The 14078-nt window shown below is 39.1% G+C and overlaps 1 protein-coding gene across 8 annotated transcripts in view; it reads left to right on the top strand.

Moving 5' to 3' along the window:
- The window catches only part of CNOT1 (CCR4-NOT transcription complex subunit 1), a 110318-nt gene that overhangs the window by 34108 nt on the left and 62132 nt on the right, over nucleotides 1-14078 (top strand). For all 8 annotated transcript variants that reach the window (XM_060787831.2, XM_060787828.2, XM_060787829.2 and 5 more), the window contains exons 8-15: nucleotides 1885-2053; nucleotides 2148-2274; nucleotides 3937-4047; nucleotides 5147-5317; nucleotides 6713-6840; nucleotides 8593-8833; nucleotides 10602-10721; nucleotides 12717-12839. In XM_060787831.2, coding sequence (XP_060643814.1) covers nucleotides 1885-2053; nucleotides 2148-2274; nucleotides 3937-4047; nucleotides 5147-5317; nucleotides 6713-6840; nucleotides 8593-8833; nucleotides 10602-10721; nucleotides 12717-12839 — 1190 coding nt within the window. The remainder of the gene's footprint in view (nucleotides 1-1884; nucleotides 2054-2147; nucleotides 2275-3936; nucleotides 4048-5146; nucleotides 5318-6712; nucleotides 6841-8592; nucleotides 8834-10601; nucleotides 10722-12716; nucleotides 12840-14078) is intronic.

The raw sequence follows: 14078 nt of genomic DNA, 5'->3' as shown, positions 1-14078 counted from the left end.
CACATCCATGCTGGTTCTGTAGTTGTTTGTGCCCCAGAATGCAGATTATTACAAGGATGTTGGCACAAGATGTACAACCTGTGTGTGTGTGTGTAGTAGGCCAGAGTGTGTCTTTAGGTAGGTCTACAATTGGTCTTTTAAGTCACCAAAGGGCTCCTTAAGAGGTCCCCCTTGACAGATGTGTGATTGGGTTGCTGTGAGTTTTCCGTGCGCTCTGGCTATGTTCCAGAAGCATTCTCTCCTAACGTTTCGCCCACATCTATGGCAGGCATCCTCTGATGTTGAGGGGTCTGTTGGAAACCAAGTCAGCGAGGTTTATCTGTAGAATGCCCAGGGTGGGGGAAAATAATAAATCATAATAATAATCTTTATTTATACTCCGCCACCATCTCCCTGATGGGGACTCAGAGCAGCTTACATGAGGCCAAGCCCAAACAACAATTACAATAAAGAAAAAACCAAAACACAAACTGAAAAACGCAAACAATAAACAATAACATCATATTTACATTAAACATATGCATACATAACAATGTAAAAATTACAATAAGCACCGGCACAATAACAATGGGCGGGCTACATGTAATGATTAAAAGACAAACTGATTAAAACTAATTAAAAACTCGGACAAGATAAAAGAGAGAAGCAGATAGTTTGCGGAGGAGACCTCATTTGGGGGGGGGGGGGGCTGTTGTGGAAGCAGGCTTTCCCAGGGGGACGACGATGACGAATACTCCGATGACAGAACTTGTGGCTGAGCAATAACGTGCAATTGTATTCCCACTCATCAAAAGCGCAGCGCAAGAGCCGGGTTTTAAGGTCCTTTTTAAACGTTTCTAGGGAAGGGGCTCTTGTCTCCTAGAGGTATGTGTGAATGTGATGATTCTTCAGATGCGTGATTCTCCAGGGCAGTACAAGCCTTGCAAAACTTGCTGTAAATCCCCAGTCTCATCAGTTCAGTGCTCATTTCACCTTATAGTTTTAATCTGCATTTTACCTTTGTGTAATTTGTTAAATGTATATTAATAGTGTTTTGTTTTACTTTGCTGTTGTACCCTCTCCCAAGCCTTAAGGAGAGGTGGCTAATAGTAATAAATTATTACTATTATAATAGTATATTATAATGATGGTGCAGCGGTTTAAACTGCTGAGTTGTGGAACTTGCTGACTGAAAAGTCTGGTTCGAATCCAGGGAGCGAGGTTAGCTGCCGCTGTTAGGCCCAGCTTTTGCCAACCTAGCACTTCAAAAATATTCAAATGTAAGTAGATCAATAGGTAATGTCGCTCCATACAGTCATGCCAGTGGCCACACAACCTAGGAGGCGTCTACGGACAACGCCGGCTCTTAGGCGTGAGAACCACCCCTCAGAGTCAGACACAACTAGACGTAATGTCAGGGGAAACCTTTACCTTTTTTACTACTAGTATTTTGGTTATAATAATTATTATAATCATCACCATCCATCCCAAAACCTCATCATAACACATGTTTAAAGTTTCAATACCTTTAGCAATCTTAAGAAGGGGAAGAGAGCAGCCTTAAAAGCAGCTCGCTTGTGTATAACCATATAAAATCTTTGCAATGCTAAGGATTTATTTGTTTGTTTTTGTTTTTGCAATTATAGAAAACACTGCAAGGTGGTAATTATTAGCTAGTGTTATTTGCTATGAGTTAAGACACTCCAGTTAGGAAACTATTCTACTGGTAGGCTCTGAAATGAATAATTTTCCACAGGGCTCGTGCTTTCCTCGTCTGCAGAATGCGCAAACTAGTAACTATGAATCCCAAAACTAAAAACATTTGTGTATGAAATAGGCAGGGCTTTGTTGTTCCGCTTTGTGCTTTTGGAGACCATACGATGGCGAAGTGCTCTGTCTGTTTAGATTTCCCCCAGGAACGCTGCCCCGTGGTGCTTGCACCACTCCTGTACCCTGAAAAACGGGACATCCTAATGGACAGGATCCTGCCGGACTCTGGAGGGATAGCCAAGACCATGATGGAGAGCTCTCTGGCGGACTTCATGCAGGAAGTGGGCTACGGCTTCTGTACAAGGTGCGCGGGGGGCCCTTTCCCAGAGGCGCGGGGGATTGACTCGGAATCCCATGAAGCATGAACTATATTATGGTCTATATATGGTTATTTTTAGTGTGGAAGAATGTCGCAACATCATCACGCAGTTTGGCGTTGGAGAGGTCACGGCTGCCCAGGTCGCCCGGGTGTTGGGGATGATGGCGCGCACTCACTCAGGGCTGACGGATGGCATCCCTTTGCAGGTGAGTGCCCTTGGTGCGTGGTGCTTTGCACACGTTGAATGGGTCTGAGCAGGAGTTCCCTGGTGTTTGAGGTGGGCCGAAGGGGAGTCCAACCTGAAACCCGTGAGAGCAGCTGCCTAACTCAGCTCCATCTCGGTAGTCTTCTTCTAGGGCTCTGCTTTGCTCGTGGTGATGCTCAGCCATGTTCCCAGGTGATACCACAGCATCTGATCTCCCATGTTCCTTATGATGTTGCTATTACGTGACAGGCTTCCAGATTTTGGTGTCTAGCGACATCACAAGCCTTTTAACTTGACTAAAGTGTTGGTAGATTTCAGTTTGTCTTAATTTTATCATTATTATTTTTATTTATTTATTTATTTACATTATTTATATCCTGCCCATATCAGCCCGCAGGTGACTCAGGACGGTCTACTTATCGGCACAATTCGATGCTATCAAAAAGCAAAAACAATTAAGTGCATTTAGACAAAAAAGACAGTGCAATAACAATTTAAAAAGAGCTATATCCTCTCATTCCAATCCTCATCCGTCTTTAGTTTCCATAATCAAGAAGCAAATCCCGTATTTTATTTTATTTTATTTTATTTTATTTTACTGAAGCTCAGAAATTGATACAAATACCAGATGACGGAGAGAACAATTATAATTAATAATTAAAAGTTTTAACAACCTTGACAGGAAAAATTTGGAAGTCAACAACCAACAACTTTTAATTTTTATTTGTTTTTCTTTTTTACCTTTGTTTTCTCTTTTTCCTTCTTTCTTTTTTTTCTTTTTCAAGTTCTAGGGTGAGAAAAATTATAATTAATAATTAAAAGTTTTAACAACCTTGACAGGAAAAATTTGGAAGTCAACAACCAACAACTGTTTATTTTTATTTGTTTTTCTTTTTTACCTTTGTTTTCTCTTTTTTCTTCTTTCTTTCTTTCTTTTTCAAGTTCTGTGGCGAGAACAATTATAATTAATAATTAAAAGTTTTAACAACCTTGACAGGAAAAATTTGGATGTCAACAACCAACAACTTTTTATTTTTATTTGTTTGTCTTTTTTACCTTTGTTTTCTCTATTTCCTTCTTTTTTTTTCTTTTTCAAGTTCTACAGCAAGAACAATTATAATTAATAATTAAAAGTTTAACAGCTTTGACAGGAAAAATTCAACCAACAACTTTTTATTTATTTATTTATTTATTTATTTTACCTTTGTTTTCTCTTTTTCCTTCTTTCTTTTTTTCTTTTTCAAGTTCTGCGGTGAGAACAATTATAATTAATAATTACAAGTTTTAACAACCTTGGAAGTCAACAGCCAACAACTTTTTATTTTTATTTATTTATTTGCCTTTTTTCTTTTTTCTTTTTCAAGTTCTACTTTCTCATGATTTTTCCCCATTTATTTTTTGCCTTCCCGACCCAGTTTTCCTAAATTTTTCTACCTCAATTTTTTTCTCCCTTTTAGCAACAGGGATCTCCCTTTTTATTTTTCCCCCCTCCCTACATAGTATTCCTTCCCGTTCCCCAAACGTTCCACCCCCCTTTCCCCCAAAATCCACACCCTGAGATTCCCTTTTTCTTTCCTTTCAAAAATAAATAAAAACTATTTTTTAAAAAGAAATTGACACTGTTTGATATCCTAAACTCTTTGCCCAAACATTTGCCTCGCAGTCCATCTCTGCTCCGGGAAGTGGGATCTGGAGTGACGGGAGAGATAAGAACGATGGCGCCCAAACCCACACGTGGAATGTGGAGGTCCTGATTGATGTGCTGAAGGAGCTGGTACGTTGGCCCTCTTGTTGAGCTTGGGGGAAATGGAGAGCCAGAAAGGGGGTTGCTTCACAGAGGGTGGGTTTCCTGAAGGGATGTAACCTCTACAAAGGAAGCCCGAGATATCCATATTTCCTCAAGTCTTATGTGCCATTGAATCTAATGCGGACCTCAACTTGCAACGATCTGAAACCAAAAAAAGTATATGCTGGAGAATGTAATGCGCGGTGGCAAAGAGTACACTCTTTATCATTTGGCCACAAAAGGTGTTCATTTCGGGTGCTGTCTACTTAGGACTCCTAGATTGTAGATAAGGAGGAAGCGGATGTAAAGCAAGAGTCTATGATATTTTAATATGTATTATTTAGATAGTAGACTGTGACTCCTTAAAGGAACTATACTATCAGTTAAATGATTATGGAACATTAATAGATAGAAAGTATAGCACTGTATGCAACAAACACTTGCAAATGTATGTCTACTTAAATAAAAAATTTAAAAAGTAAAAAAAAAACCAAAAAAACCCCCACAAAGGGTTGGAATGCAAATGTATATCTACTTAAATAAAAAAAAAGTTTAAAAAACCCACCAAAACAAAAGGTTAGAATGCAAATGTATATGTACTTAAATAAAAAAAAATTAAAACTTAAAAAAACACACACACAAAAACAAAGGGTTGGAATGCCAAAGTTTCCAGCAATTGAAAGGAAAGCCTTGGGGTGCATCTCAGCTGTAGAATGAACCCACTTTAATTGCCCTGGCTCCATGGTATGAAAACATGTAGTTTTACTCTACCAAAGAGTCCGGATGCCTCAGCAAACTACAAATCCCAGGATCCCATCGCATTGAGCCGGGGCCATTAAATTAGAAGTGACGTCCCTCAAATAGGAGCTTCAAAAACTTCCCCTTTTGCTTTGGCTGAGAATTAAGATTACTATATTATGCGAATCTAATGCACACCCTAATTTTGGAACGGTAATTTAGACCAAAAAAGGTGAGCATTAGAATTGCATAAATACAGATACATTCAAGGTTGCTCTTAGGAAATTCATGTGGTAGCGGGTTCTGATGTATATGTGTCTATGTTACGGTGCGCTCTTGCTCTCTGCAGAACCCAGCCTTGAACTTCAAGGAGGTGACGTACGAACTGGACCATCCGGGGTTTCAGATCCGCGACAGCAAGGGCTTGCAGATTGTGGTGTACGGCGTCCAGCGAGGGCTGGGATTGGAGGTCTTCCCTGTTGACCTCATCTACAGGCCTTGGAAACACGCAGAAGGCCAGGTAAAACTTTCCACGTGTGTTACCTGCATATGAAGAAGGGGAGGGGTCACTAAAGTCAGGAATTCTCATTGCAGGGCAGCACAAATGGACGGAAACTCAGGGGGAGGGGGCATGAGGGATGTCCTCCTTTAACTATCTGATCTGACGTGCATGGCCTCTCTTGGGGAACCCATTCCTGGTGGGAGAATTAGCCCAAAGCTATGGGCAAATCCAGGCAGATGCGGCCCCTTGGGCTTTTTTCTCAGGCCCTCCTCTCTCTCACCATCCTACCCTTCTTTTCATCATTCCTTCGTTCTCTTTTCCCATCCATCCATCCTTCCCTTCCACCCTTTTGTCCTTTCCTCCTTTTTTGTCTATCCTTCCTTCTCTCTTTCCTTCCTCCTTGCCACCCTCCCTTCTCTCCCTCTTTCTTCCATTCTTCTCTTCCACCCTTTTGTCCATCCTCCCTCCCTCCCTCCTTTCCTTCCTTCTCTTTTGTCTTTCTTTTCTTCTCTCTTTCCTTTATCCTTTCCTTCCCTCCCTCCCTTTCCTTTTGTTCTTCCTTCCTTCCCTCTTTCCTTCTCCTCTCCCTCCTTCTCCTTTCTCCTTCCGTCCTTCCTTCCTTCTCTCTTTCCTTCCTCCTTGCCACCCTCCCTCCCTTCTCTTCCTCTTTCACCTTCCTTCCTTCCTTCCTTCCTTCCTTCCTTCCTTCCTTCCTTCCTTCTGTCTTTCCTCCCTCTACCTCTTTCTCCTTTCTTTCCTTCTTTCTCTTTTGTCTTTCTTTTCCTCTTTCCTTTATTCTTCCCTTTCCTTCTCTCCCCTTCTCCTCTCCCTCTTTCTCCTTCCATCCTTCCCTTCCTCCTTTTCCTCCTGCCTTCTTTCTCTCTTTCCTTCTGACCTTCCTTCCTTCTCTTTTGTCTTTCTTTTCTTCTCTCTTTCCTTTATCCTTCTCCTTCCTTTCCTCTTTCCTTCTCCTCTCCCTCTTTCCCCTTCCATCCTTCCCTTCCTCCCTTTCCTCCTTCCTTCCTTCCTTCCTTCCTTCCTTCTCTTTTGTCTTTCTTCTCTTTCCTTTATTCTTCCCTTCCTCCCCTTCCTTTCCTTTTGTTCTTCCTTCCTTCCCTCTGTCCTTCTCTTCTCCCTCTTTCTCTTTCCTCCCTCCTTTCCTTTCCTCCTTCCTTCCTTCCTTCTCTCTTTCCTTCCTTCCTTCCTTCCTTCCATCCCTGGGCAGCCAGGCCTCTTAGCAGGGAGTGCTAGCATGTGTCCCCCAAGTTAGAAAGTTTACCCAGGCCTGGTCTAGAAGTTAGATGGAGAAGCGATAGGCTTGCCTAAGAATGTGAGTGGGGACATTTTGGATTCAGTGGATAAAACATGACCTCCCCCTGGCTGATGAATCCATTCTTCTTTTACTTTTTGCAGCTCTCGTTTATCCAGCATTCCCTCATCAACCCGGAGATTTTCTGTTTTGCCGACTACCCCTGTCACACGGTTGCCACCGATATCTTGAAAGCACCACCTGAGGATGACAATCGAGAAATTGCCACGTGGTAAGCGGCATGACTTTCCTCAAGAGTGCTTATATTGAGAAGTTTGTGCATATGTAGAAGTATCTCAAACGCAGTGGCTTCTATACTCAAGGAAATGCCTTCTGACAGCTGTTTGAGAGGAAGACCTGTGTCTCTAAGTAATCCTCTTAGCCAAGCGAGGAGATGTCGCAAGGATGGGCCACTTGGGTTGGAGTATTCCATCGACTTATATTTAAGATGGTTTTGGCTTATTTACTTGTTGTGTCAGAAGCAAGTTGAGGGTACACTTAACAAGTACTTAAAAACACAGTTTAATAGCTTGGCATGATGCTAAGTGTCCTTTGACCAGTAGCTTGGCCACTTGGAGTGCCTCTGGTGTTGCCGCAAGAATGTCCTCCATTGTGCATGTGGCAGGACTCAGGTTGCATTGTAGTCAGTAGTCTGTGTTTTTCTCTTCTCCACACCCACATTTCGAGGACTCCACTTTGTGACCTCATTTCTTAAGGTTGGCTCTGCATCTCGTGGTGCCAGAGCACATTCTGTTCAGCGCCTTCCAAGTCATCCTGTTTTCTGTGTGCCCACCGGTCTCAGCCACTGAGCTAGGCAGAGGCAGAGATTTCCTCTTCGTCTGTGAAAGATGCACATATGGGTTTTTTCCTGCGCATGCGCAGTTGTTTCGTAACCTTCTAGAATCTTAAACATTTTGGCGGAGGCCCCACCCACTCTCCCCAATACTATAAATGCTCCTGGCGGGGACTACACCTTAGTTCCTTTTTCTGCGCTCAGCAGCTCTAGGAACTTCTCTAATCTTGTGTCTGGTTGTGATCCCCAGGTTGTGCCAGTCAGCTTTCACACTATATTATTTCTAGCACCCACTTTTTTGCTTGATATTCAGGCAGTGCTTCTTGTAGGTCAAAGAACAGTCCCGAGTTACTCCCAGATACTTGGGTGTGCTGCAATGCTCCAGTGGGATTCTTTCCTAGGTCATCTTCAGAATTCAATATGCTTGTCTGTTCTTAAGATGAAAGGCATATGTCTGTGTTTTAGAATCAGCTGGGCTCCCCTGTAATAGGCAGTAAGATCACCTATAGCTTTGGAGAGCTTCTGTTCAACCATTTCAAAGCTCCCTGCTTGAGTAGTGATGGCACGATCATCAGCACAGATGAAACTCTCTGTCCCTTCTGGCAGTGGCTGGTCATTTGTGTAGATGTTGAACATGGATGGAGCAAGCACGCTACACAGAGGCAGGCCGTTCTTCTGTTTCCGCCATCTGCTTCTCTGGCCCTGGAACTCAACAAAGAAGCTCCTGTTTTGTAGCAGGTTTCCAATGAGGCGGGTGAGGTGGTCGTCCTTTGTGATACTATACATTTTTCTCAGGAGGAGGCAGAGGTGGTTCACAGTCTCATAAGCCACTGACAGGTCTATGAAGACAGCTCCTGTGATCTGCTGCCTTTCAAAGCCATCTTCTATGTGCTGAGTCAGGTTCAGCACTTGCGATGTGCAGCTTTTGCCTTTCCTGAAGCCAGCTTGCTATGGAATCAGGCAGGGGTCTATTTTTTTCCATAATTCTATGCAAAATAAGTCTCTCCAGAACTTTATAGGAGTGCTACTTACCTGGGTATAAAAACACCTCAGGGCTATGATGTCCTAGCTGGTGACGCACAGAAAGATGTAGCTAAAAGCTTGTATATATTTAGAAGTGTGCAATTGGATCGCCTTTTAGGATACCCCAAGGCAGCCCTCTGATGTTCTGGGCTTTCTTCCCCTCTCTAGGAAGAGCCTGGACTTGATTGAGTCCCTGCTGCGCCTGGCGGAGGTGGGCCAGTACGAGCAGGTGAAGCAGCTCTTCAGCTTCCCCATCAAGCATTGCCCCGACATGCTGGTCTTGGCCCTCCTGCAGATCAACACCTCCTGGCACACCTTGCGCCACGAACTCATCTCCACACTGATGCCTATCTTCCTTGGCAACCACCCCAACTCTGCCATCATCTTGCATTATGCCTGGCACGGGCAGGTAAGGGCTATGCTGACGTCGAGTCCCCATTTATGTGCCTCTCTTGAGAAATGGATGGGATAGGAGTTTGTTCACATGGGCAAACTTTGGCCCTCCAGGGGTTTTGGCCTACAACTTCCACAATTTCTAGCATACGGAGAGGAGTATTAAGATTTCTGGCTGATCTACACACATTAGATGGCTGTAATGATACGTCTGGAGTGTAACACCGTTGTCAGCCATTTTTAATGTAATGTCTCATAATTGGTTTTGAGGGTGTACATCGCAATGTTTATTTACGTTTTAGTTGTTGTGTCTTAATGGATTGTTTTTGTTTTGTTTTGATGCTTAATTCCTTTGTTGTGAATTTCCTGTTGTTACTCTTCATTATTTCGTATTACTAGCCGTCGCCTGCCACACGTTACTCTGGCCCAGTCTGTGTAGATGTGTTTTGTGTGTGCATATATTATTTAGATTATTTTATATTGTTGTATATTATTTGCTGAATTGTATTTTATATTGTTGGCATCGAATTGTGCCGACTGCAGTTATTATTATTATTATTATTATTACATTAATATTATTTATATTATTATATTTTGTTTATATTATTTGCTGAATTGTATTTTATCTTGTTAGGGGCATTGAATTGTGACGATTGCAGTCATTATTATTACATTATTATTGTTTATATTATTATTATAATTTGTTATATATTATTTGCTGAGTTGTATTTTATGTTGTTGGGGGCATTGAATTGTGCCAACTGTAGTTATTATTATTACGTTATTATCGTTTATATTACTTATATTATTATATTTTGTTATATATTATTTGCTGAATTGTATTTTATCTTGTTGGGAGCATCAAATTGTGCCGACTGTAGTTATTATTATTACGTTATTATCATTTATATTATTTATATTATTATTATTGTTATATATTATTTGCTGAATTGTATTTTATGTTGTTGGGGGTATCGAATTGTGCCGACTATAGTTATTATTATTATTACATTAGTATTGTTTATATTATTTATATTATTATATTTTGTTTATATTATTTGCTGAGTTGTATTTTATGTTGTTGGAGGCATCGAATTGTGCCGACTGTAGTTATTATTATTATTATTATTATTACATTATTATTTATATTATTATTATATTCTGTTATATATTATTTGCTAAATTCTATTTTATGTTGTTGGGGGCATCGAATTGTGCCGACTGTAGTTATTATTATTACATTATTGTTTATATTATTATATTTTGTTATATATTATTTGCTGAGTTGTATTTTATGTTGTTGGGGGCATTGAATTGTGCTGACTGTAATTATTATTATTATTACATCATTATTTTTATATAATATTATAATTTGTTATATATTATTTGCTGAATTGTATTTTATGTTGTTGGGGGCATCGAATTGTGCCGACTGTAGTTATTATTCTTTTTATTATTATTACATTATTGTTTATATTATTATTATAATTTGTTATATATTATTTGCTGAATTGTATTTTATGTTGTTGGGGTCATAGAATTGTGCTGACGGTAGTTATTATTATTATTATTATTACTACATTATTGTTTATATTATTACATTTTGTTATATATTATTTGCTAAATTGTATTTTATGTTGTTGGGGGCATCGAATTGTGTCGACTGTAAACCGCCTTGAGTTGCCTTTTGGGCTGAGAAAGGCAGTATATAAATATAGTAAATAAATAGATATTGAAGGCACACAACAACAACAACAACACGTATTTTTTTCTCCCCCTTTTAGGGCCAGTCTCCTTCAATTCGCCAACTCATCATGCATGCCATGGCGGAATGGTACATGAGAGGGGAACAGTACGACCAAGCAAAACTATCACGCATTTTAGACGTGGCCCAAGACTTGAAGGTGGGTCTATCTATAGGGTTTGGGTTCTAGGGAATGGTCATTGCGCCGCTTTGTCTAGGCTCCACTGGGTCAGCCTCCCTATCCCAATGCCAGAGGGTCACATTGAACTGAAGTTGGCACTAATGCGGAGATGCATGCTCACTACCGTATATACGCGGGTATAAGCCGACCCAAATATAAGACTCCTCAACTCTGATTAAACCATTATTCTAACCTCCTTCAATGGAAATGTGCTTACGTATCCTAACAATAATAATAGAGTAAAATAATCATTGTAATAAAAATAATAAAAGAGTAAAATAGTGGAAATGTAATAATAACAGCAATAATAAAGTAAAATAATAAATGTAATAATAATAATAATAATAAGTAGAGTAAAATGATAAATGTAATAAAAATAATAATAAAAGAGTAAAATAGTGGAAATGTAATAACAGCAATACTAGAGTAAAATAGTAAGTGTAATAATAGAGTAAAATGATAAATAGAATAAAATAATAAAATAGTAAAAATGGTGGAAATGTAATAGCAATAATAAAGTAAAATAATAAATGTAATAATAAGTAGAGTAAAATAATTAGTGAGAGTAAAATAATAAATGTAACAATAGCAACAATAACAAAGTAAAACAATAATATAGTAAAGTGATGAATGTAATAAAAATAATAAAATAGTAAAAATAGTGGAAATGTAATAACAGCAATAATAAAGTAAAATAATAAATGTAATGATAATGAGAGTAAAATAATAAATGTAATAATAGCAACAATAACAAAGTAAAATAATAAATATAATAATAGAGTAAAATGATAAATGTAATAAAATAATATAATAGTAAAAATAGTGGAAATAACAGCAATAATAAAGTAAAGTAATAAATGTAATAATAATGAGAGTAAAATAATAAATGTAATAATAGCAACAATAACAAAGTAAAATAATAAATATAATAATAGTCAAATGATAAATGTAATAAAATAATAAAATAGTAAAAATAGTGGAAATGTAATAACAGCAATAATAAAGTAAAATAATAAATGTAATAATAATGAGCGTAAAATAATAAATGTAATAATAGCAACAATAACAAAGTAAAATAATAAATGTAATAATAATAGAGTAAAATATAAATGGAATAAAATAATAAAATAGTAAAATAGTGGAAATGTAATAACAGCAATAATAAAGTAAAATAATAAATGTAATAATAATGAGAGTAAAATAATAAATGTAATAATAGCAACAGTAAGAAAGTAAAATAATAGAGTAAAATGATAAATGGAATAAAAATAATAGTAAAAATAGTGGAAATGTAATAACAGCAATAATAAAGTAAAATAATAAATGTAATGATAATGAGAGTAAAATAATAAATGTAATAATAGCAACAATAACAAAGTAAAATAATACATGTAATATTAATAGAGTAAAATGATAAATGTATTAAAAATTATAAAATAGTAAAAATAGTGGAAATGTAATAACAGCAATAATAAAGTAAAATAATAAATGTAATAATAGCAACAATAACAAAGTAAAATAATACATGTAATGATAATAGAGTAAAATAATAAATGTAATAATAATAATAAAAGAGTAGAATAGTGGAAATGTAATAATAACTAATAATAAAGTAAAATAATAAATGTAAAAATAATAGAGTAAAATGATAAATGTATTAATGATAATAATAAATAGAGTAAAATAATAATAATAATAATAATATCAACAGAGTAAAGTAATAAAAAGGGCTGAAAAACTAGGCTTATACTTGAGTATCTACAGTAACTTGTCCCTGTGTATTGAGCACAATGAGCAAGTGGAGTTGGAAGGAGAAGCCAAGCCCGGAGGGAAGCTCCAGCTCTCGGAAGCGAATGGCCGGCTTCCCTTTGTGTCCTGCTCTGAAGGGATGTTGAGAAACGTCCCTTGCGCGCCGTCTCCTGCCGCCTCCTCCTCCTCCTCTGACGAGCCGTCTTTCTCCCTTTCCCCCTCCAGGCCTTGTCCATGCTGCTAAACGGTACTCCATTTGCCTTTGTAATTGACCTTGCTGCACTTGCCTCCCGACGGGAATACCTCAAACTAGACAAGTGGCTCACAGATAAGATCCGGGAACACGGGGTAAAGCAGGCGTGTCTTCATTGTCTTGTTTGCAACTTCTTGTGGGTGGGAAAGGCCATGAAAATAGTGTTTTGTGCATGTGCTCTTGAAGTTGTACCACTGGCCCCAGCGACGTAGAGGAATCTATGGTTGCACTATTTACAAAAAATAAGGTTTCCATAACCTAAATAAACAAATACACAGTAGGTTTACACACAGCAGCCTTCACACTGGAGCTTTCTCACACAAGGCTTCTCTCACACTGAGGTTTACCTCACACTTCTCAGGACAACACCGGCTTTGGCCAAATAACTCTAACAGGCTTCGGCCTACTCACTCTCCTCAGGACAACTCTAGCTTTGCTCAGTGACTCTTAACAGGCTTCAGCCTACTCTCTCTACTCAGGAGGACACTAGCTTTGACCCACTGAATCAAGGCTTCGGCCTACTCACACTCCACCTACTCTAACAGGCTTTGGCCTACTCACTCTCCTCAGGACGACACTAGATTTGGCCCACTGACTAACGGGCTTCAGCCTACTCACACTCCACCTACTCTAACAGGCTTCGGCCTACTCACTCTCTTCAAGGTGACACTAGCTTTGGTCCACTAACTAACAGGCTTCGGCCTACTCACTCTCTTCAAGGTGACACTAGCTTTGGTCCACTAACTCTTAACAGGCTTCGGCCTACTTGCTCTCTTCAGGTTGACACTAGATGTGGCCCACTGACTCCAGGCTTCGGCCTACTCACTCTCCTCAGGACGTCACTAGATTTTGTCCACTAACTCTAATAAGCTTCAGCCTACTCACTGTCATCAGGACGACACTAGATTTGGCCCACTGACTCCAGGCTTTGGCCTACTCACTCTCCACCTACTCTAACAGACTTCAACCTGCTCATTCTCCTCAGGACGACACTAGATTTGGCCCACTGATTCCAGGCTTCGGCCTACTCTCTCTTCACCTACTCTAACAGACTTCAGTCTGCTTATTCTCCTCAGGACGACATTAGCTTTGACCCACCGACTGCAGGCTTCAGCCTACTCACTCTCCACCTACTCTAACAGGCTTCGGCCTACTCATTCTACTCACTCTCCTCAGGGCGACACTAGCTTTGGCCCACTGACACAGGCTTCAGCCTACTCATTCTTTCAGTGCTTGATTCACACTTTTGTAATTAAAAATACCTTTGAGTCGCCGGTGAGCGGAGAAAAGCGGTATACAAATATAGTAAATAAATAAATAAATAGTTAATCTGA

This window comes from Anolis sagrei, chromosome 8, assembly GCF_037176765.1.
Source record: "Anolis sagrei isolate rAnoSag1 chromosome 8, rAnoSag1.mat, whole genome shotgun sequence".
In the NCBI taxonomy this organism is placed as follows: domain Eukaryota; kingdom Metazoa; phylum Chordata; class Lepidosauria; order Squamata; family Dactyloidae; genus Anolis; species Anolis sagrei.
The sequence above is the reverse complement of the archived record's forward strand: the minus strand, read 5'-3'. Positions and strand labels throughout refer to the sequence as shown.